We start from the raw sequence: 24,516 nt of genomic DNA on the forward strand, positions 1-24,516 counted from the left end.
TTTTTTGGGGTCAATTTTTATTAAACCTTTCCTTCCTGTTTTGAAGAGAAATCAACAGGTGAACGTTTCACGTAGAAGAGGATTTTAAATTGGGCCTCGTGATTCAAAATTCAACTAAAGCTGTTTGTAACCCTTATTTTAGGAAAAGAATGGCTCAAATTCAGACTTCTTCTTTCATTTTCTCCTACTTTCAACGGTAAACAAGCTTGCTCCCGGGCTTGTTGCCAAAGCTAACACTGTATCCTTGTGCAAATGCCGCAACACACCCTGGAAATGCAAGCAGTGACTTATTAAAGCTGACGCTTTAGTGTACACGCACGCAGTGGTGTCGGCTCTGTCTGTCCATCACTGAATAATTTGACTAGCTTTCAATTATTATTTATTTTCCTCCATTTTCACCAATGTTATGTGAGTGTGAAAGGTAAGGTTACGATCATTTGGAACCTGTTACACACCGTTTGAAGTTTCGGGATATTTAATTTAAGCTTTTGTACTTGTATCTTCAATTCTCTTTTTAAAATTAATGTGCTTGTTAGGCATTTTCTTTTATATTTATTGTTTTTTTTTTATTAACATTTTGGTGGGTGTTCCTAATAGGGATGCGTGTTATTCTTGGAACGGCCGAAAATGTGCTTTATTTGTGACGTCGTAACCTGTAATTAGTCGTAGCCCTGTGAAGGCAGTGGATGTGGTTCACACCCTGCGGGACCCGGGTGACCTGCTCCTGCCGCGCCGGGCGGCCCTTTTACGGGAAGAAACAGTCGTTTGAGCGCAAGTTCAAGCGCGTGTCCGCGGAGGATAGATATAGTGGAGCGGGGGAAGCGAATCCCACGTTCTGCCTCATATTTGGGCCCCAACAGGTAACATCTGCTGGCAATGCCAATGGACTCCCTACCCGTTGGATGGAGCGTGTTCAGCCAGGACCAGGAGGGCGATGGAGCTGAGCTACTCAACGGGGCGACTGCTGCCACTGCTGCCGGCGGCACAAACGCACACATTCACGATCTGTTCCACGAGGATGCACAAGTGAGGAGAAATACTATTCTAAACTCTAAACAGCTACAATCAAACCTGAAGATTATAGCCTATTTCGATTGGTAATTAGTGGGCGGTTTGACTTAAATATGTTTATAAAACTTGATATCATCAATATTAAAAAGCTGAAGTTGGTCTCAAATGACGGTTTATTGACTCTTTATTCTCTGTGATATAGTTTCCACAAAAATGTAAAGAGCAGTCGATCAATGCTCTCAAAAATGTATTAATTAGACAGAAAATAAGCTATTAGCTTCATTTCTCCCCGAAACGAGCAGACGTTTTCTTGGCAGTTTTTGAACTCACTAAAGTGTAATTAAAAATTTTCTACAGTCTAATTTGACTTTTTTTTTGTTCAAATCAATGTGGAATTGCTGTTTTTCTAGTACATCACGTCAAAAGGAACAAAAAATCCCTATATTTTTATATTTGACAAAAAATGTGTCAATGTGCTAATTTTATCAGATGTTCTTAAACAATGCCCAGTCTAATATTTAATGAAAGCACTCAAGGAAAAAAGTTTACACTTTTTTTTTAATATTTTGTGTCTTCAAATTAGCATTTTGTGGCAGAAACTTAGTATTCTGTAGGCATAAATTAGCATTTTTTCCCCCCTCATTAGCATTTTTTTGCTCACAAACTAATGCTAATTTGTTTGCACAAAATGCTAAATTGTGACCATAATTTATTTACTAACTTGAGGGAACATTTTATCCTTATTTTTTTTTCAAAGAGCATTTCCAGGGCTCCATATGAATGATGACACTGATTTTGTCTGCAGGGTTTCCAACAGTCCAGTCAGCCATGGTGGAGGATCAAGCTATTTGTGTGGGAGCCGGTGCTTTTTGGCACATGGGACGGGGTTTTCACCACCTGTATGATCAATATCTTTGGGGTCGTGCTTTTCCTGCGGACTGGCTACCTGGTGGTCAGTAGTATTTTTTTTTTTTTTTAAGTTTTTTTGCTGTGTAGGAAATGATCTCCAGCTCCTTTGGTTACGTTTTTGGAATACAAGTTCAAAGACATGGAATGTCTTAAGGCAGTGAAAGGGGGAAAGGAAAACTTTAAAGACCCACTGTGGTCATTTTTTGATCTATTGTAAAAGTCTTCCCACTTATCTTTTAATTTTGATTTGGCCATTTTTAGGCAAAATCCAAAAAAACCTGTCTTTTTCTAGGACGTGGTTTCTGCAGAGCATCGGTAGTTCGTTAGAAATTCACCTCTGAGTTGTGGCTAGGATGTGGGCCCACCCCCACTTCCCGTCCCCCATTTGCTGGGAGTTTGTTGACCGTCCGGCGTCACAAATTTGATCTTTTTCCAACTGCATTTTTTTTGGTCTGTTCCTGCTTCAAAGCAATTTAATAAAGAAATACTCAGAAATGCAATTTAAAGCTTAATTTCTATATATTTATGTGTGTGTGTGTCCTCCATCACAAGAGAAATGCCACAAGAACATGTTAAAACACCAGAACCACCATTTTCATTGCAGTTGAGCTTTAAAGACAACAATCCATGGATAAAATAAAGCCTTGAGCTAACGAAAGACCAAGACAGTGTTGCTTTTATTTCCTTGCAAAATTTCAAATAATCTTATAGAAAAAAAAATCAAACAGTAAAGCAAATTTAGTAGCAGAACTTCTAAAGAAATGATCAGTGATAGAGCAGCCCAGCAGTGACTCATATTAGGTCATCTTTTCACAGGGAAACACCGGCGTGCTGTTGGGGATGTTCCTGGTCTCCATGGTTGCGGTGGTAGCTTTAGTGACCGTCATGTCGGGGATCGGAGTATGTGAGCACTGCGGCGTTGGCAGTGGAGGAGTCTACTCCATGATCTCTACTGTCCTCGGGGGCAGAGTGGGAGGAACTGTCGGTCTCCTTTACGTGTTCGGACAGGTGAGTGATCCGTGACTGTCCCAGAATCCTTTTCAGACTGCGGTTAGTTGTAGGTTTGGATGCAGTTCATATCTCTCGTCTTGTGCTGAACCCCTGCAGTGTGTTGCTGGAGCCATGTACATCACAGGCTTCTCTGAGTCCGTGGCAGAGCTGCTGGGACTGCAGAACCAGTGGGCGGTGCGCTGCATGTCGGCAGCAGTCCTGCTGGCTTTGCTCGGGATCAACCTGGCGGGCGTGAAGTGGATAGTCAGGCTGCAGCTGCTGCTGCTGGCTGTGCTGGCAGTGTCCACTCTGGACTTTGTCATAGGCACCTTCACACACCTAGATCCAGGTAGGGCTGGGCTCGACGAAGTAGTTATTTTAGATGGAAAGATGGAGACTGTACAACAAAATGTAGTATGTGCTCTTTACTCACTCAGTGCTTTATTCATTAAAAACAAAAGCTTAATGCAAATTAATGTGCAACAAAAGAAAAAAGGCACCACTCAGTTATCAAAAACAAAAGAAATACAACAAACTCCTTAACAACTAATAAAAATATTAATAATGGTAAATGTGTAGAGCTTTACTACCTTCTAAGGCCCCAAGTGCTTTACAGCCCCAATTACCCATGCATACACACACACACACACATATTCACACACTGTGGCCAACCTATAACCACCAGAAGCAATGTAAGCAAGAATTTAGGATTCAGGAAACTGTTCCAATTGTTAAGACAAAAGAAATATGCCCCAAAACATCTCTGTGTACCCTGGTGGAGTGCTTCTTTGATTCAATAGATGCTCAGGTTGTTTAGTGGCTGGCCCGGAAAAATATGTAATATTTGGAATTTTTAGTTTTTTAATTGAGTTAAGCCCACTGGAAGGTACTGAGCCCGTGTCCTGACATTAAGATATAAAAATATATCTTGTTCCCACAGGTTATTATGTCGTTCGCACAAAATACTATTCCGTTCCCACAAGATACTATTCCGTTCCCACAAGATACTATTCCGTTCCCACAAGATACTATTCTGTTCCCTCGAAATGATTAACTTGTGCGAACGCAATAATTATGTCGTTCGAACGCAATAATTAATCCGTTCGAACGCAGTAATTATTCACGTCATAAGTCATTCACGCGGATATGCTCTCTGTACGCCGGCAAAACTAAGCCGCTATCAGCGGTAACTTCCGTGTCTGTGACCCATATTCGTTCAAAAAAGGAACATGAAAAACAAAAATTATCACTTTATAACCGTCTCAATGAATATAAGAAAAATATCAAAAGATTTATGATAACAAGGCTGTTTTGTCATACGATAGCTCCTGCTAGGCTACTACTAGCGCCGCCGCAGAGCTCTTTGATGTATGCCGGCATTTGGGCAACTGGCTGGTCTGTTGACAGACAGCTGATATTGTAGTTTAGGGTCGAATAGGAATAATAATATTCAGGACTTGTCTTTTATTAACTTTAGCAGTCAGTTCCTTTACATTCGAAGGCTATCAGGCTACATGCTAACTGACTAGCCGATCATTGATCCTGTTATGAATTTACGTCATAGATTTACAGCAGATACCTTCACATTTCTGTCTGTGTGTGTCTCATTACATTGCATTGAAGACACAGAGGATGTTTAGAGAACAGATTTATTTATTTCAAAAAGCACAAAGCATTCATCGTATTCACGTTCATTCACATGATGATGATGATCTGTGGTACGCCCTCAGTCATCTTGCTGCAAAAGCCGCTTCCTGCCGCTACTTCCGTGTCTCTGTGAGCATTCAATAGTGGTAAAAATAAAAGCAAGAATGGTCGATCTGTTATTGTCTCGATGAAAATCTGAAAAATATCATATTAAGCTGGCTGCTTCGCCTAAAGCACTTACCTTTGGCTCGTAGCATAACAACAATAGCAGTACGTCACGTTTCCCAGAATGCTTTGCTGCCAATCATTGGCCAATCACCGTGTCCCTGTGACCAAGGTCTAACAACAAGACCAATGATTGGCAGTGGGAACGGAATAGTATTTTGAGGGAACGCAATAGTATCTTGTGGGAACAGAATAGTATTTCGTGCGAACGACATAATAACCTGTGGGAACAAGATATATTTTTATATCTTAATGTCAGGACACGGGCTCCGTAGAAAGGGGTGTGGGGGGAAAAAACAGTGTACGAATACAAACACGACACTGGTGCCAAACTCAGTTTATCATCTTCTTCAAATGCTTTTAACATTTGGGTTTTTTTTGGCAAACAACTTAATCTTTTAAACGTTTTTTAAAAAACCAAATAGGGTTTTGACCACAGCTAAGGTGTAATAATGAATCATATTGATGATAAAATTTAAAGAATCTGAAAAAGCTGGTTTATTTCATGCAATAAAAACAAAATAAGTTATGGATTAATAAATTGATTGGAAAAAGAAAAAAACAATGATTCCATCTATTTGAGATAATCTTTCCTAAGCATAAAAAGACAGACTTGCATCTATGCACGCACACATGAGTCCAAATAGAATGTATTTTGTCAAAGTGGAAGCCCTAAAAACCAAAAACAACAAAGTAATAATGTTTTAAGATGTGCTTTTGTTTGAGGGAATCTTACTTTAGTCTTAAATTGCGGTCATGAGCAAGTTTCCGTAGTCTTTTCTTCCAGGAACGCCTGTCTGGAAGAAGGTTCTGTCCTTTTTTTTTCCTTTGAAGCAATATCAGGCACTGCTGTTGAAATGTCAATGAAGTTTCAGTTCAGCCATTCAGAAACTCTATTATAGTTTATTTTCAACGTTAAAGTCTATTTTCAAAAGGCAGTGGGAGAAAAGATGCATAGAGTGCATTTATGTTCAAATGAGGCACATCAGACACAAATGCTCACTAGTCTCTTTTAAGTCAACTCTTGTCATCTTTTGATCCAATTGAAAAGCGTTTTCAGTGTTCTTTTTTTTTTTTTTATTATGATTAAAAACCAAAAACAACCTTGTTGTTTTCTACGGACATAGTTTCTGCAGAGCGGCAGGCGTTCAGTAGAAATGTACCTCTGAGTTGTAGGCAGGACTGTAGTGCAGAATAACCCCACCCCCCCTTACTGTCACCCATCTGTTTACACCCGCTCCAGCTTACAGCCCCTCAAACTGCATTTTTTTTATCTGCTCCTGATTCACAACAATTTAAATAAAGACATACTCTTAAATACAATTTTAAACAGTTTTCTCTGTATATGTTCTCCATATGAGAAAAAGACTACAAGAATCCCAAAAATCCCAAAACCCCTGTTTTCATGGCAGTGGGTCTTTAAAACACAAATGTAAAAATTCAGATTTAAATGTCAGCAATTGTCAAAAGACAGTTAAATGTAAAATAATAATTATTAGGCCTAATAGTGATGTCCTGGAGACAAAAAAAAAGGAATACATTGATGAACCTTGTTCTCAAGTCCCAAGTCTGAACTCTTGGCTCAGTTCTGTGAGTGTGACTCTCATGTGTGACCCAAGTTTGAGTTTCAAGTCCAAGTCTGCATCTCTGCCAGAATAATGTAAAGTAAAGTAAAGCTAAAGTAAAGCTTCTGACCTCCAAATGCCCTGAACCTCAGTGTCAGTGACCTGATCTGTCCAGCAGATGTCACTGCATCATCGCTTATGTTGCAACAACACTTCCAGCTTAGAAAAGCCAAATTTCTCCTTTGGGATGAATAAAGTCATCTGTTTCTCTATCTGCGTGTCTGTCAGTGAGCAATTTCCATTTTATTGGTCTGTTCAGCCTTTTGCATAAAATCTCATTGGAGCGATCTTTTTTTTTTTTTTTTTTTTAAATTGAGATTCTTTTTTCTTTTTTTTTTTCTGAAGAAGATTATCTCCTTTTGTTGCTCTGCAGGAAGTCCTTCCTAACATTTCCTGTTCTCAGTCAGGGTCAACTTCCTGTTCAGTGACAAGAGAGAAGCATCAGTCTGTAAATAACACATGTGAGATGAGGAGAAAAGCTCACAGAATCTTAAAAAAATGCCGTCATGTATGACCCAGCTACAATATTTTCCCCCATTATGTTTAAAAAAAAAAATCAATTCAAGTTTCAGGGTTTAGTTTGTGGGAAATTAGGCCTGTAAAATATCACATTTTGTCTATAGTTATTGTTCTTTTTGTTCTATGGTTCTGGTTTTGCATTGATCAGTACTTTTGGACTGTTTTAGTTTGAGATATTTGACTAATTACCAAGTAAAAGTATTCATTTGTTTTTGAAACCCCGCTCATTCCCTAAAATGTTTTATGACTTCAAAGGTCAAGCATGATGGTGAGATTCTTTTGCTCTGGCGCCGTTTCAGGTGTGACAGCTGAACGTTTGTTCAGTGGATTCCTGGCTTAAGAAGAGGCCAGACTGCAGCTCTGAAGAATTAAAAAAAACATCCGTCACGTCTTTGTCCCTGAGCCGGTGTTCTTGTGACCTCATGTTGAATCGGAGAACTGGCAGACCTCTCTGACAAAGCGGGTCCAGATTAGCATGAACTTGCTGAACGCTGAGGCGTATCCTGAAAACGAGGTGGTCTTGGTTAGATAACACACCCGCTGTGTGCACCGCTGTCCAAAACCACCACAGCTGAGGTGGCTCTGCTCCATCTAGTGTTGTGCTCTTTCTGAAGTTTGTTTGTGTCGCAGACAAAAGCTGTCATCTCTGCACAGTGTTGTCATGAAAAACCGCCTACATCTCTCACCAAAAGTAAAGTTTGGTCATTTATCAACCCGGTTCCTCCACAGAACATGGATGCTTCTGGGCGTTAACCCTTCTCACCCACATTTTTGGTTTATGACAAAGACAAACGCCGGAACTGAGATCTGAAGTTTTATTGTTTTGTTTTCTACTCCAGAGAGCGCCACATCATCTTTCTGCGTGATCCAAATGATAAATATATACAGTGATCCCAGTGAGACGCGCCACGCCCTCTGTTGGACCTCAGCCTGCACTGCATCCACAGAGGTTTGGGGTAAAAGGTCAGCCGGATGTAGGGAGAGGCCTCAAAATGCTCGAGTAATCCAACTACGCATTCCAGCTAGCATCATAGGAACGCTCGGAGAGGAGAGGAGAGGAACCACAGTCCAGCTTAAAATTCCCACCCAGGAAAACAAAAAAGATGCAATGGCTTTGACTAAACAGACGTTTGAATACGCAGCCGTCATGTTGCACATTTCAAGACAAATCTAATCACTGGAGGAGAGGCTGATAATAAACCTCAACCCTTTACGTGCTCTCAAAGACAACAACAACAATTCAAATTAATTAATAAACATCCGTGTTCTGATTTTTTTGTTTCATTGCGTCTCATAAAACCAATTTTTTCCCCCGAATATTTCTAAACTGACACAGAAACTCAGATGAAAATGCTGTTTTTGGTGTTTTTAACGTGTTCTTGTGGCATTTTTCTGATGCAGGACATTTCTAAAGAAATACAGCTTCAAATGGCATTTCTGAGTATTTCTTTATTCAACTCGTTGTGAATCAGGAGCCACGCGCTCCCTGCTCCGAGCTCTGAGCGATTGCCAACGGAAGAGGATGGTGTTGCTTAGCGCCAACGGTCCCGCCCACAAAGAATTTCCAATGAACTAGTGCTGCTCTGCAGAAACTATGTCCTAGAAAACAACCGTTTTTTAAAAATGATTTTTAGCTAAAAATGGCACAGTCATAATTAAAAGACCACTGGGAGCGCATTTAAAATGGATCGAAAGCTGATTGGAGTGGAACTTATTAGGAAAGTTATTTTTTTAAATGATGGAGAAAATGAAAAAAAAATTTTTTCTTCCTTACACTTCTTTTTTTTTTTTCTCGCACTCTGTCACCCTTTCTGGCTGCCTTTGATTCTCCCTCTACAGTCTTGGAAGCTGCTGAGCTTCTGAAAAGGGTGGTAACTTCCTTTTGGATAAACATGTCATTAATCTGAGAGAACACATTCTTTCCCATCGCAAGATAACCGAGGGGGGAAATGTCCGGTGCTGCAGCATAGGCGGGTCCTTTTCAGGCTGTGCGCCTTCAATGGATCCCCAACCGATGCAGCAGAACTTTCACTCATGCATTCAGAAGAATGGCTGAAAGGATTGCCCTGCAGCACTTCTTCAAATGAAATCCATGCATTTCAAGTGGAAATGCTGTGCAAAAAATGCATCTCTACTGTTTTTCTATGAACAAAAGCGAAAACACACCTCTGCAAAACGTTTGAATGTTTATTATCCTCCTGTCACCTGGAGGTATGAAAGTGGTCTCTGTCAGTGAGGAATCTTGGTTGACTTTTGTGTTTTTGCATGCGGCTGCCTCCTCCTCCTTCAGAGCATGGCTTCATCGGTTACACACCTGGGCTCCTTCGCTCCAACACGGTTCCAGACTACAGCCCGGGGGAGAACTTCTTCACGGTCTTTGGGGTTTTCTTCCCTGCCGCTACTGGTGAGAACAGTCCACCTCAGGGGTCTGCAACTGGAGGCTCCGCAGCTTCCACCATGGTGCTATCTTGTGGGGTCCAGATGACCCCCACCCTTACGTTGACGTGTTATCCCTACCATGGCAAAGGTAAGCTGCTACCTGTCTTGTGGGGTCCAGATGACCCCACTCCCAACGTCAACATGCAAGGGTTAAAGAAAATCGTATGTTTTCTCATTTTAAAAAGTATCTTTTTTTTTTTTTTAACTGCAAGGCGCATCAAGCAAAAACAAATCAGTCCAAATAGTCAAACTTTATTGAAGTCATTCACAAACAGTTGAGGCACAGTACATATCAGTACATGAGGCTTCTGGCTACAGTACCCATAATGCTCCAACAACCCATCAAGCAGTGCGGTTTCACAGTTTAACAAAGTTGGACTAAAACATTTGAACAGATTTTTGTACTACAGATAATAAGTAAGAACCCCATAAGGCAGATTTCCCATTGTTGAAAAATTCTTTACACATTACGCCACCCACTACTACATTTGCTGCGTTGAGTTGATTGGCTCCAAGTGTTGGAAGGTTGCAGACCCCCTGTGTCAGCCTGATCCATCCAGCATTTTGTGACGAGAGTCGAGTGGTGTCTAGATTTCTGATTGTGGTGGACCCGGTGGTTTTTGTGTGCAGGGGTCATGTCAGGCTTCAACATGAGCTCAGACCTTCAGAGGCCTGAGCACAGCATCCCCGTGGGAACCCTGGCAGCTGTCTTCACCTCGTAAGGAAACACCCCAAAACGATTCCAGGCCAAACTTTCCCAGAACGCTTTGCAAATGATCTGCAGGATCATGTAGGAAGTCCTGGTTGGGCCACATTTTTGGGGTCCATGTTTCTTTGGCTCTGTGCCTGAAAACTATTTTGCAAAGAAGAGAAGAAAGCGGCCACATTCTCCGGATAGCATCAGCAGACCTTTACGTGTTCGGTTGTCCTGTCTGATTGCTCTTGTTTAGAGTGAGACTGCAGCTGTTGATAATAATTCTGTTTTGCAGGTGGTTCCTGTATCTGGTCTTTGTCTTCCTCCTAGGAGCCATCTGCACACGAGAAGCTCTCCGCTATGACTTCCTGATAGCAGAAAAGGTGAAGCTGTTTCCATTTGAGCCCGTTTCAGTTGAGTGAACTCCCAGCAAAGGGAGGCTGATGAGACATAAGGATGCACTAGAAACATGCATCACAGGATTTCATTGTCATGAGCGTTTTATTCTCTTGCACTGTCTCTTTGGTTGACAGCAGTGGTCCCCAACCCCCCCCAAAAAAAGCCTGATTTACATTTTTTCAGTCTTATAATCTGATTCTGAAGTTTTATTTTGATTCCTGGATTCTTCCCATTACGTTTGACTCATTCTTGACACTTGTTGAGGCCTTGGTCACGCATCCAAAATCCATCTGCTACTTTACTAAAGCGGCTGAGCTGAATGCTAACCTGAACCCCCCCCCCCAAAACTAGAAACATTGACAAAAACAGAAGGTATTTGGAGAGTTCTTTTTTGCAGAGAAGAGCCTGTAAGGAAACGGAGGACGAGCCTTCAACTTCAAAATAAGAGAAGAAAGCTGCATTTAAAAGACAAAAACCAGGAGTCTCTCCTCAAAATATAGATTTATTGCAACAGTTGTTCCTAAATACATATAATAATAATAATCATCCACAATATTCAGCAACCAGCTGTATATTGTTACTGCAGCTAATTAAGTTGCTTAAACAGTGGATTCATGTTTATTAGTATATCTGGAAAATAATTTTATAAACTTTTTTTATTTATTTTTTTTGCACCTTAAAAATAAGACGAATTAAGTTTTTTTTCTTTCTTTTGGCTTTTGACTATTTCACATTTTAATGTTTCCTACACAAAATCTAGTGTGCAAATGAAGTTTAAACCAGCTGCAGATTTTTTTTTTTTTTTTTTTTAGAGGATGAAGATAAATTTGACCCTGAAAAGTTACGGGAAACTGGAAGCTTAAAAAAAAAAAAAACCTCTTGACACCTACGTCAGCCTCACACAGGCCCGTCTGTGAAAATATTGCCTGACATTGAACCATTCTGTGGCCTGAAAAGGGTTGGAGGCCACTGCTCTAATCTACACAGAGTGAATAGAAGCTGCTCCTTGCTGTTGTGAAGGGGCCAAAGCGATGCTGCATTTGAAAAGAAAAGGGTTAGTGCCTTGAACAGGCTGGGGGGGTGGGGTGGGGGGGTTGTTTCAGCCCCCAAACCAGCTGCTGTTTGCTGATCTACATCCACATGTTTTTCTCACCGTTATCACTCCTTTCGGCAGATTTTCTTCGTTTTCTCATCCCTAACAGCTCTGAGTGTGCGTTCTGTCCTCCTTAACCTGCAGGAAACACTGTTGTTCAGTGTCCCGTCTAAAGAAATGAGCATGTGCTCAGATAAATAAAGTGCTGCATCTGTGTAAGAAGCTCTGTAAGTAAAACGACTGTTTTGAAAATGGATCTAAAACTCCTAAAATAAGAATGTCTATGTGCAGCTTTGACCTGGCCTTCTCAATCAGGGATCCGCTCTCATTGTTTTTCTAAAGGGCTGGCTGCAGCGGAACTAACTGGGGTGTAACTGTTGCAAGCTCTCAGCTCCACCTCATCCTTTTTCACCCTCTATTTGTTTTCCGTCTTCCTCCAGGTCTCCTTGGTGGGTTTCCTCTTTCTGCTGGGTCTCTACATCTCCTCGCTGGCATCCTGCATGGGCGGCTTGTACGGAGCTCCCAGGATCCTCCAGTGCATCGCCCAGGAGAGGGTCATCCCCTCACTGGCTTTCCTGGGCAGAGGGGTGGGTGGAAGCGCCATGACATTAGATGGGAGTGTTTGACAAGGGTGTGTGTTTATGCACAGCTTTAGTACACACAAGCCCAAAGGGGACTTTTCTCTGTGTACAGACCAACCCACGCTAAAGCATCATCTTTGGATGATTGTTCAAGCAAAACTGAGCAAGCAGAGCTCATTAAATATGACTTAGCATTGATGATTTTTGCATAGTTGCTTATTTTTTTGTCTGCATTCATTAATGTCATCAATTGATTGTATATGAGAACTGGACTGAACGACCCCTGCCCCCCTGGCTTTCCAAATATAAAGGACCCACTGGTTCCAAGAGCCGAAATCCCATAGATTTCTATTGAGAAATAAACGGCTATTACTTAATTATGCTATTTGTCAATCTAGCCACAGGGGTTGCAAGCCAGTTGCCTCTGTGCCGGTCCCAAGCCCGGATAAATAGAGAGGGTTGCGTCAGGAAGGGCATCCGGCGTAAAAATTGCCAAAATAACCATGCGAATCATCCACAACACTTTAGACATACCGGATCGGTCGAGGCCCGGGTTAACAACGACCGCCACCGATGCTGTTAACCTACAGGGTGTCGGTGGAAATTTGACTACTGTTGGTCGAAGAAAGAGAGGAGGCAGAAGGGTCCGTGGCCAGAGAGAGAAGGGAAAAGGCAGGAACATAGGTTTGAGAATAGGGACTCTTAACGTTGGCACAATGACAGGGAAAGGCAGAGAGCTGGCAGACATGATGGAGAGAAGGAAGGTAGATGTACTGTGTGTGCAGGAGACAAGGTGGAAGGGCAGCAAGGCACGTAGTATTGGAGGAGGATACAAACTGTTCTATCATGGTGTTGATAGGAAGAGAAACGGGGTAGGAGTGATTCTGAAGAGGGAGTTTGTAAACAGTGTTCTAGAGGTGAAAAGAGTCTCAGACAGGATGATGAGCCTAAAGTTAGAAATTGAAGGGGTGATGGTGAATGTAGTCAGTGGGTATGCGCCACAGGTTGGCTGTGAGTTAGAAGTGAAGGAGAGATTCTGGAGTGAGTTGGATGAGGTCATAGAGAGTTTTCCCAGAGGAGAGAGAGTTGTTATTGGAGCAGACTTTAATGGGCATGTTGGTGAGGGCAACAGAGGTGATGAGGAGGTGATGGGCAGGTTTGGTGTGAAGGAAAGGAATCTGGAAGGACAGATGGTGGTGGACTTTGCGAAGAGGATGGAAATGGCTGTAGTCAACACTTACTTCCAGAAGAGAGAGGAACATAGAGTGACATACAGAAGTGGAGGTAGGAGTACTCAGGTGGACTACATCCTATGCAGACGAGGTCATTTGAGAGAGGTTAATGACTGCAAAGTGGTAGTAGGAGAGAGTGTAGCCAGACAGCACCGCATGGTGGTGTGTAAGATGACTCTGGAGGTCAGGAAGAAGAAGAGAGGGAAAACAGAAAAGAAGACCAAGTGGTGGAAGCTACAGAATGAAGAAACTTGTGAGGAATTTAGGCAGAAGTTGAGACAGGTCCTGGGTGGTCAGGATGAGCTTCCAGATGACTGGGAAACTACAGCAGAGATTATCAGGGAAACAGGTAGGAAGGTGCTTGGTGTGTCATCTGGAAAGAGGAAAGACGGTAAAGAGACTTGGTGGTGGAATGAGGAAGTACAGGAATGCGTCCAGAGGAAGAGGTTGGCTAAAAGGAAGTGGGATGTAGAAAGGACTGAGGAAGGTAGACAGGAGTACAAGGAAGCGCAGCGTAGAGTGAAGAGAGAGGTGGCAAAGGCCAAACAGAAAGCTTACGATGAGCTATATGACAGGTTAGACACAAAGGAAGGAGAGAAGGACTTGTACAGGCTAGCCAGACAGAGAGACAGAGATGGGAAGGACGTGCAACAGGTAAGGGTGATAAAGGACAGAGATGGAAAGGTGCTAACAACCCAAGAGAGTGTACAGAAAAGATGGAAGGAGTATTTTGAGGAGCTGATGAATGTGGAAAATGACAGGGAAAGAAGGGAGGAAGATGTGGTTGTTGTGGAGCAGGAAGTAGCAGAGATTGGAAAGGATGAGGTTAGGAAGGCTCTGAAAAGGATGAAGAGCGGAAAGGCCGTTGGTCCTGATGACCTACCTGTGGAGGTATGGAAGTGCTTAGGAGAGACAGCAGTGGAATTTCTAACAAGGTTGTTCAATAGGATTTTAGAGAGTGAGAAGATGCCCGAGGAATGGAGGAGAAGCGTTCTGGTTCCGATCTTTAAGAACAAGGGTGACACGCAGAACTGCAGCAACTATAGAGGAATAAAGTTGATGAGCCACACAATGAAGCTGTGGGAAAGAGTAGTGGAAGCCAGGCTTAGGAAGAAGGTGGAGATTTGTGAGCAGCAGTATGGTTTCATGCCCCGTAAGAGCACCACTGATGCCATTTTTGCTTTGAGAATGTTGATGGAAAAGTACAGAGATGGTCAGAAGGAGCTGCATTGTGTGTTCGTAGATTTAGAGAAGGCGTATGACAGGGTGCCGAGGGAGGAGCTGTGGTACTGTATGAGATTGTCTGGAGTGGCAGAGAAGTATGTCAGAGTAGTTCAGGACATGTATGAGAGAAGTATGACGGTGGTGAGATGTGCTGTAGGTCAGACAGAGGAGTTCAAGGTGGAGGTGGGACTACACCAAGGATCAGCTTTGAGTCCTTTTTTGTTTGCTATGCTGATGGACAGGCTGACAGACGAGGTAAGACAGGAATCTCCCTGGACAATGATGTTTGCGGATGACATTGTAATTTGCAGTGAGAGTAGAGAGCAGGTGGAGGAACAGCTAGAGAGGTGGAGGTTTGCTCTGGAAAGAAGAGGCATGAAGGTCAGTCGTAGTAAGACAGAATACATGTGTCTGAACGAGAGGGATCAAGGTAGAAGCGTTAGGTTACAGGGGACTGAGGTGAAGAAGGTGCAGGAGTTTAAGTACTTGGGGTCAACAGTTCAGTGTGATGGGGAGTGTGGAAAAGAGGTGAAGAGGCGAGTGCAGGCAGGTTGGAGCGGTTGGAGGAAAGTGTCAGGAGTGTTGTGTGACAGAAGAGTGCCAGCAAGACTCAAAGGAAAGGCGTACAAGACAGTGGTGAGACCAGCTCTGCTCTATGGGTTAGAGACGGTAGCAGTGAGACAGAGACAAGAGGCTGAGATGGAGGTAGCGGAGATGAAGATGTTGAGGTTCTCCTTAGGAGTGACCAGGTTAGACAGGATAAGGAACGAGTACATCAGAGGGACGGCTCACGTTGCCTGTGTTAGGGACAAAGTCAGAGAAGCCAGACTGAGATGGTTTGGACATGTTCAGAGGAGGGATAGTGGATATATTGGTAGAAGGATGTTGGAGATGGAGCTGCCTGGCAGGAGGGCAAGAGGACGGCCAAAGAGGAGATACATGGATGTCTTAACAGAGGACATGAAGTTGGCTAATGTTAGGGTAGAAGACGTCCATGATAGAGTGAGGTGGAGGACGATGATTCGCTGTGGCGACCCCTGATGGGAAAAGCCGAAAGAGAAAGAAGAAGACTTAATTATGCTATTTGTCAGAATAACAATTGTTGCTCTGCTACGTTTATTTAACATGTTCCTGCCACTTCTAATTTCTTTTAATTATATTTTTTCTTGTTATGAACTGACCAATCAGATGCCTCAATAAAAGTAGTGGTCTCATCCCAGACGTTCACAATGTCTGACAGATTCTCCTGAGCCTGGATTCAAGTGGAAGGGCTGTGGACTTCCAACAAGCCAGTTGCTATGGAAATGATGACTCAGACCGATTTGGTTCAGTCACTGCTCAATGATGTCATTTGGCTCCAACATGGCGGTGTACGTATCACGTTAAAAAAAAATTTCAACTGAATTGACTTAATTTGGTTGGAGTTGAAAGTAAGCCATTTTCTATAAATAACGTCACTGTCACTCAGTCCAGTTCCTTTATACTGTCAATGATTTTATATACACAGACCAAAAATATAAACGCAACACTTTTTTATTGCTCCCATTTTTTATGGTATGAACTCAAAGATGTGAAACATTTTCCACATACACAAAATTACCAGTTCTCTGAAATATTGTTCACAAATCTGTCTAAATCTGTGATAGTGAGCACTTCTCCTTTGCCAAGGCAATCCATCCCACCTCGCAGGTGTGCCATATCAAGATGCTGATTAGACAGCATGATTATTGCACAGGTGTAACTTAGACTGGCCACAAGAAAAGGCCACTCTGAAATCTTCAGTTTTGTTTTATTGAGGGGGTCAGGGGACTCAGACAACCAGTCAGTATCTGGTGTGACCACCATTTGCCTCATGAAGTGCGACACATCTCCTTTGCATAGAGTTGATCAGGTTGTCTATTGTGGCCTGTGGAATGCAATGACAAAAGTGTTGCGTTTATATGTTTGGTCAGTATATATTTAGATAGATAGATAGATAGATATAGATATGTTAACATGAGCAAAAAATGGTTCTTAATGCAGAGTTGCTGCTTTTTTCGCACTATAGAGCTCGCTGGGTTATAAGGTACTCCATCAATGAATGGTCTATTTTTGAAATGATGTCATAAATAAGGTGAGGCATTAAGTGAGACAAAAGAGTCAGCGATGAGTCTGTCGGTCAGACTTCATCACCTGCGTTCTCAGTATCTCTAGAACTTGTTTGTAACACGCTACTACACATTAAAAGCGTTAGCCGCATTAGCTGCATTAGCATATTCACAATACCTGTAGCTCCTAACCTTATTTGCAACACGTATAAAACCAGATACTGCTCAAAGAAACGATACTGTGATTACGCCAACTCCCAACCTTGTTAATAACATGTGAATAAAACACAGTCCGACCCCCCCAACATGTTAGCCGCCTTAGCGTGTTCACAGTTAAACCCCACCAAACATTTTGACAGAGTGGCAGTTACCCTTCAAAGTCGATTCAACATAAGTGAGCAGAACTAGAATTAATCCATATGCAAGAGTCTCTGGATTATAAAATGAATTTTTTTATTTGATTTTTTTTTTTTTAAACAAAATAAAGGCTCTTAAGTGTGCCTTATAGTGCCGAAAATACGGTAGTGGAGAAAAATGCAGCAACACGTCTATAGTAAATACGAGTGTAGATAAGAGTCAAACTGATCTGTACTTAAGTGTCAGAACATGCTTTGGTCTTCACGGTCAGGTGAGTTCACCCTTTAACAGCGGAGATCTCTCCAGCGACAGCTAAATGACATGAGGTCTTTGGCATAGCCTAACTATTGGACCATTCAGACGATCAACGTGAACCAGCTGATTCTGATGAAGAGAAAAGCAGCTTTTCATATCGGCGTTGCACCGATACCGATGCAAAGCCCATTTTCTCCTCAACTAATTCAGTTGTTTTAATTGCATAATCACTTTACTACTGTAAGGTGTTGCATAGCAGCGCAAAGCTGCATTTTTGGAATGAAAGTCAAACATTGAAAGTTCAAATGTTCACATTAAACCAAGAAACACGTCAAAGAGGATTGCCATACTCTGAACTCTGGAGAGCCACTGACACGTTTTTGTTCCAAAAATGGGATCAGGTGAAATTGTTTTCATCTTTACATGCAGGTGTAGGTGGAAAAAGTTTCAAATAAAGATCCAGAGGGACTTTGACAGTTCATCTTAAATAGTAAAAGCCCCGTTTAGCATATACGTGCTGGGGTGTGGTGTTTAGATTCTGGAGGAAGAGGTTACAGCACTACCTAATTATAGAGCAGAAGTGATCATGCAGCTTCAGAGGCAAAGAGGTGGAATACACCGCTGCTGTACTCCTATGCAGTCACGTTACCGCCGTGACCCCGTCCTCCAGAGCTTTCTTCAGGCTGCCCTGTCTACTGGCAGCCTCTGACCTCTCCGTTGACTGGAATGAAGCTAGAGACATCTTGGCCCAAATCAAAGCCTGAGAACAAACGCAGGAAGGCGGACGGGCAGGGCCCCGCTCTGCTATGTGCTCTGGAGGCCTGCCAGCAGTCCTCCTTAAACCACACAATCAGACAGTGGAGGTAAAACAAATGGAACACGCCCAGCTCTGAAAGTCTGTCTTTAATTTAAGAAAGGGATTCTTCTTGAAATCTTCATTTAGTTCCTAAGGATAAATGGATGCTGTCATCCAAGAAGCAAAGCCCAGTTTGGAATAGCAATACGATGAAAGGGTTTTGTGGGGATTTTACAAAAAGAAGACACTTATTCCTTGGGTTTTTAAAAAGTCATCTCATCCTTTTAAGGTTCAGGTCAGGGGTCGGCAACCTGCGGCTCTGGAGCCGCATGCGGCTCTTTCATCCTTGTGCTGCGGCTCTCTGTGTTTTTGTAAAATAACTATCTAAGATTTTCGTGGTGCCTTTAACACAGTCGCAATAGCGAGCGGGCAGGAGAAAGAGAGCAGCGTGAATGAGCGGAGGGGGCGTGTCTGCGGCTGTGTATGCCGACCAGACTCTGTTATGGGATGGAAAGTTCCTCTAAGAAGACAGTCAGTGTTGATCTCGTAGAGAACACACGAGCCCCCCCCCAAAAAAGCCTTTTTTTCCCCCCCCAGACTAAAAAATCCCATTTCCGCGTAATATTAATTAAATTTGCTATAGGGCGCCCCTACTATCATGTCAACTTGCTCTCTGAGGACCGTGTGTTCTCTGTCTGTGGAGAACACACTGGGAGGGGGTTGCATGCGGGGGGGAACAACGAACAGGTAGAGAGGTGGGGCGGGGGCTCAGACTCACCGCTTATGATTCCAGACCCGCAACAAACTAACAGCTGCTTCATCCATAATAAATAGTTATCATCCATAAAATGAATATACTTTAGTGGGTTTACTGGATTTAAAAAAAATTAATAATATAAAAGAAGTCTGCATCAAAGTGAATTTGTTTCCTCCATCTCACTCATCTTAACTCTGGTGTTTGACAGACAGAAAAGTCTATTTAAGGTTGTGGAAAATGGACAAAAGATCAAATTAAACATCACACTCAGAAATAATTAAAATAAATAATTAAATAAATATCCTGACAGTATTTTGAATCGATAAAAGAATCGCCAAATGAACTATCGCGATATATCGGCAAAATGATTTTTTCTAACACCCCTAGTGTTGCGGCTCCCTGTGCTTTCATGTCTGTGGGAAACTGATCCAATTGGCTCTTTGAGTGGTAAATGTTGCTGAACCCTGGTTTAGAGTATTAACAGGTTAAACAACCTTGCATTATATAAAACACAAAATGACAGCACACTCTCTTGTTACATAAAAAATATTCATGATGAAACTTTGCTTTTTGCCTGACCCCCTAATTTTGACTAGCTTTAAACGTCACATATATGATCTTACGGGGCTTTAAGATTAGGGCTAGTACATCAGTGACTTTAAATATTCTTCATGCATTTTAGTATTACTGCCTAAAGATTTACAATTCAGTGGAGGTGTTTTAAAGAAATATGAAGATACACCAGTTCTGGGACTGATGACTCATCCCTGCCCAACACTGTACTAGGTATCTGTACACCTACATCTGTGTGAGGCACCTTAACATCTACACCTGTACTAGACACCAACACCTGTACTAGACACCTAAATCTGTACACCTTTACACCTACACTTGTACTACACACCTTTACACCTACACTTGTACTAGACACCTTTACACCTACACCTGTACTAGACACCTGTACACGTACACCTGTACTAGGTATCTGTACACCTACATCTGTATGAGGCACCTTAAAATCTACACCTGTACTAGACACCAACACCTGTACTAGACACCTTTACACCTACACCTGTACTAGACACCTTTACACCTACACCTGTACTAGACACCTTTACACCTACACCTGTACTAGACACTTGTACACGTACAGCTCAACTAAACATCTGTACACCTACACTTGTACTAGGCATCAGTACACCCACACCTGTACAAGGCACCTACTCTTCTACTAGATACCTATACACTTATTTTTGTACTAAGAGCCTGTAGACCTACACTTGAAATAGACACCTGTACTTAAAGTTTTAAATAAGTTGTTAGTTTTGATCATTTTATAAATCTAAAATATTTATGGGAGAATAAAAACCTTTCTGTTGCAGCTTAATTAAAATTCTGGAGACTTTCAAATTGACCACAATCACAAGATTCTGTACTGTTTATAAACTTTTTCTTTTTTTTCATCTTTTAGCAAAGTGATGTTATTCCCCACTGTCGACTACCCTATTGAAATCATATAAGAACATTTCAGATTGAACATCAGCAGTTGCTCAGCTACACCTGGGTAAAGACAAAGATCCTCCATGGGGATAAGAACTGCCACTCTGCAAAAACAAAAAAGAAACACAATATGAAATACAGTCAACATAGAAGGAAATTTTAAATAGACAGGCTGTCCACAGAAGAGTTGATATGTAGGAAATTAACTGTTAATTTAATTCATTTGTATGCATATTTATTTTGCAACCTTAAAATGTTTAATAGGTTATTTGATTTAGCAAACAATAATATGTAGTTGGCTGATTATTCATTGCAGTTTTTAATTTTTGGGTGTTTCTTTTTAAACACAAAAAAATAAAATGAGAGAAAAAGGTATTCCTTTAAGCATTTATCTTACAGAATTTGGTTGATTAGGCTAAAACGAACCTAAACTTTATTGTGATAATGCATGTGTTCTTACCTATGCAGGTTTGTAAATTACTCTAGATATATTATAAGAGATAAAAATCAACAAAAAATGTCAAGCATCAAATTCAAGAAAAATGACACATTCTCAGTTTAAAGTCATTTTATTTATTTAAACCAACAAGATTGTAGTTTATTTCCTATGTGAGTTACACATTAACTAGATTTTATTTTTTTAAAGGAGGAAAAAACAGGTTTCAACATTATGAGAATAAGTTATTTAGCTACTCTTTGATTTTCTGAGAAGAAAAGCTATCATCTTGCCTGGATTTTCACAATAAAGTTTTAACATTTTAATGAAAGCCATTGCTTGGATTCCAACTTAGTGGAATATTTGTCCTGAGCTTCATAGAGACTTTAGATTCTTTTGAAAAGTCACCAACCATTTGTATCTTTCTGTTTTGCTGGCAGAAAGGCCCCAACAAAACTCCAGTGGCATCCATCATCCTGACCAGCCTGGTGACCATGGCCTTCGTTTTCATTGGCCAGGTCAACGTCCTTGCGCCAATCGTCACCATAAACTTCATGCTCACCTACAGCTTCATTGACTACTCCTACTTCAGCGTGGCCATGACCTTCAGGCTTCAGAGAAAACAGACGAGAAACGCCTTTAGTCCTGGAAGAAGACGCCGGCGCAGGTCAACAAAGCCCAGTTCCAGACCACTCATTGAATCTGCCCTTCCCAACTACGGGAGCCCACAGGGCAAAGGTACTCTGTTGGAGTTTACCAGAGACATGGACCAGATCTTTCCATTTGTCGTCAGGCCTGAGTCAGGAGCTGAGGGGGTGCTCTCTAAGCAAGAGCCAAGCAACAAACCTCAGTCCAGAGTAGCTACCACCAAGCAGAAGCTGATGGAGAGCTTTGGCCTAGACCAGAACAGTAATGATTTCTCCAAGGGGACAGAAGGTGAGCCATGCTCATCTCCACTGCAGGAGGAAGCTCACTCACCGTGTGAGGAAGAGACGAGGGCTGCACAACAACCAGAAGCTAAACGCCTCATGGAAATGTGCAGTGGGGATCTTGAGCGGTCTGCAGAAGCTCACAGTCGCAGCACAGGTGACGTCCTTCACCCATCAAACACAAAGAACGTTGTCCGTTTGTAACAACTGAAGCTAAATTTCACAGATGCTGAAGGTAAAGAACCACACCGGGGCTTTGAAATCCAGCCGATGAACAATTCCATCTATGCAAAACTGTGTAACCACTGGATTGCTCTCTTTGGGGTAATTCTAAAACACATACTGTACAAACTGTTCTTTTGCCTTTACTTGGTTAAATAAGTGAACTTAACAAAACCATGTTTTGTTCTTTCTTTCAGGCTGTGAGTTCCACATTGATCATGTTTGTTATTCAGTGGGTTTATGCTTTGGCAAACATTCTGGTGGCCGTGCTGCTCTTCTTCTACATTGGGAAGACGAGTCCTGGTCTGCCTAAAGGTACCTCTCTGACTTTGTCAATCACTAATGTTACTTTTTTTTTTTTAGCACAGGTAGACCGAAACAGATCAATATATCTGTATACTTTGGGATATTTAAACTTGGTCATCTTAATACAAAAAATGAAGTAACTTAACTTTGATTTCTTGACAGGAATTGCATCCCAGTTCAGTTTTTTCACATGGATCAAGTCAGTGATAAGTGGCTTTTGCAGGTATTGTGTTAATCAATTTATTATCCTAAAAGATTTAAGGGAGTTTTTTGTGGGTGTGTCACATGGATTGACACACTAATGCTAGAAAAATTGCCAGAAAAATAATGTCTCTTACTATTAAATAGTTTGTCGTGTTAAAATTGAGCTCATAATAAATGTCCAAGTCCAAGATATTAATATTAACATTAAATGATTGCTTAAGAAAATAATAGTTTGAATCTGATATTAAATATCTACGGAGCCCCTAAAGGGCCATTGAAAAAAAAAAATTTGAAGCAAAAAAAAAAAAAACTAACTGGTGTGCACCCGTTATTTATTTTTTTTTTTACTTCAATTGTTGTTGTTTTTTACTTCAAATGTTTTTTTTTTCACTTCAATTTTTTTTCAATGGGCCTTTAGGGGCTCCGTAAATATCAACCGTGTACTCCATTTTAATTGATTAAAGCAACATTTACATGTAAACATTTGATTTTTTAATGCCACATAAGGTGTGCTGCTTTAATTTGAAAGGTCAAATTGAACCTAATTTCGTTTTTTTTGGTGTGGCATTAGAAATGTGTTTATTTTTTATAATCCTTTTTTGGGACGTGTTTTGTCTAAATTTTCATCATCATTTTTAGTAAAGACTTTTTTTTTGCTTGTCAGAAAGCAGAATTCTCCCCAAGATGAAATTGTTCTGACGCCCTCTTTATCTGGGATTGGACTGAAAACCAAGCAGCTGACGGAGGAAAACGTCGACTTTGCGTCACGCCACCGCTTTCATCAGTCCTCGTTTGTGAGTGCAGATCATATGTTGCAACCAGCAGGCCACTGACTGACTGACTCAAATACAGTCACAAATCCAGCTGAAAATCCTCTCTCTCTGCCTCACACTGTGTCACAATATTTTTTGTGGAGATGTAAACAGAGCACACTTTCTGACGAACCAAAACTTTCAGTGGCTTTGCAAGGAAACTTGAGCCTTTTCTGCAAAGAAAGTGTCGGAAAAACAAGAGGTGCTAAGCAAGTTTCTATGATTCCATTTTTTAAAGTGATATAAAAGCTTAAATATACATTGAAATGTGGCTTGTAACGCGATCTCTGTTTTTGTAGCCGTATTCTTCATTCTGGTGCTTGTAAAGCCTGAAGAACCCTGTATATGTTAAAAAAATAAAAAAAATAAAAATTGAATAAAATATGAATACATTATAAGAATGAAAGATTTGATATAGTTTTTGTGCTTTTCTGACTTGTCATGTGTGGCTCAAACCGTTCACAAAGCAAATGTAGTTAAAGGTTCAACAGAAGTCAAATACTTTTACATAATGATATATATATTTTTATTTGGTACATTTTTGCTACCAAAAAAAAACACTCTCATCCTGCAGACTAAAGATTCAGCTCCTGATGTTCTTATTAAACATTAAGTTTTTATTTGATATGAATGCATTTTTATATTTATTTTAAGAAAATTAGTTTCTTTGGTTTTCATGTCATTTGGATGCAATTATTTGTAAGATTGTTGCCCTAGGAAAGAAAAATAAAACATGTGAAAAGCACAACCTCCTCTTCAGAACAGCAAACTTTCAGAAGCCACTTGATTTGTAGAATTACTTCTAATTTTTGCATAATCCCATCAAAGATGTTCTGTTTTTGTTGCAGCTTGTGCTCACAATAGTCCTTGTCAAGACTAGGCTGGTGTAAAGGTTTGTCTGCAAAGATTTGGTAAATTTATAGTTCTGAAAGTGAATCTACATGAATGCATTGAGGTGTTTTCTGCAGGAATGAGCACATTAGTAATTCAGAGCATTGCATTGTGCACTTTCATGGTCTTTTCTTGGTTATGTTTTGTTTAATGTGAGTGTTTTCTATTTAGTTTGACAGAGAATGATCCAAGTTAGATTAACATTAGAGCTATCCAGCTTAGAGCCAGATTTCAGTGGAAAATGAAAATTTGGTCAACAATAAAAGTTCAACTTAATACTTTGTTAAATACCCTTCGTTGTAAATGACAGCAGTTAAACATTTTCTGTACGTCTTCATAAGGTTTTCACAAACTGTTGCTGGTATTTTGGCCCATT

At 41.1% G+C, this 24,516-nt stretch overlaps 1 protein-coding gene across 4 annotated transcripts; it reads left to right on the forward strand.

Annotated features, from left to right (window-relative positions):
* slc12a8 (solute carrier family 12 member 8) lies at window positions 1–23,655 on the forward strand. 4 transcript variants are annotated; one of them, XM_023950667.2, is made up of 14 exons: window positions 1–421; window positions 861–1,026; window positions 1,817–1,963; window positions 2,737–2,928; window positions 3,028–3,259; window positions 9,217–9,330; window positions 9,996–10,083; window positions 10,355–10,442; window positions 11,992–12,138; window positions 21,217–21,862; window positions 21,932–22,029; window positions 22,125–22,242; window positions 22,396–22,456; window positions 23,102–23,655. In XM_023950667.2, the coding sequence occupies exons 2-14, from the start codon at window positions 877–879 to the stop codon at window positions 23,268–23,270; spliced, it is 2,250 nt and encodes a 749-aa protein (XP_023806435.1). In that variant the 5' UTR covers window positions 1–421; window positions 861–876; the 3' UTR covers window positions 23,271–23,655. The 4 variants fall into 4 exon arrangements, with proteins under 4 accessions (XP_023806435.1, XP_078796013.1, XP_078796012.1 ...); XM_078939887.1 differs by having other exon boundaries at window positions 70–196; XM_078939888.1 differs by lacking the exon at window positions 1–421 and having other exon boundaries at window positions 662–1,026; window positions 21,217–21,443; window positions 21,570–21,862.
* The last annotated feature ends 861 nt before the right edge of the window (window positions 23,656–24,516 follow it).

Source organism: Oryzias latipes, chromosome 21, assembly GCF_053564925.1.
Source record: "Oryzias latipes strain Hd-rR chromosome 21, Olatipes_Hd-rR_3.1".
NCBI classification, from domain to species: Eukaryota; Metazoa; Chordata; class Actinopteri; order Beloniformes; family Adrianichthyidae; genus Oryzias; species Oryzias latipes.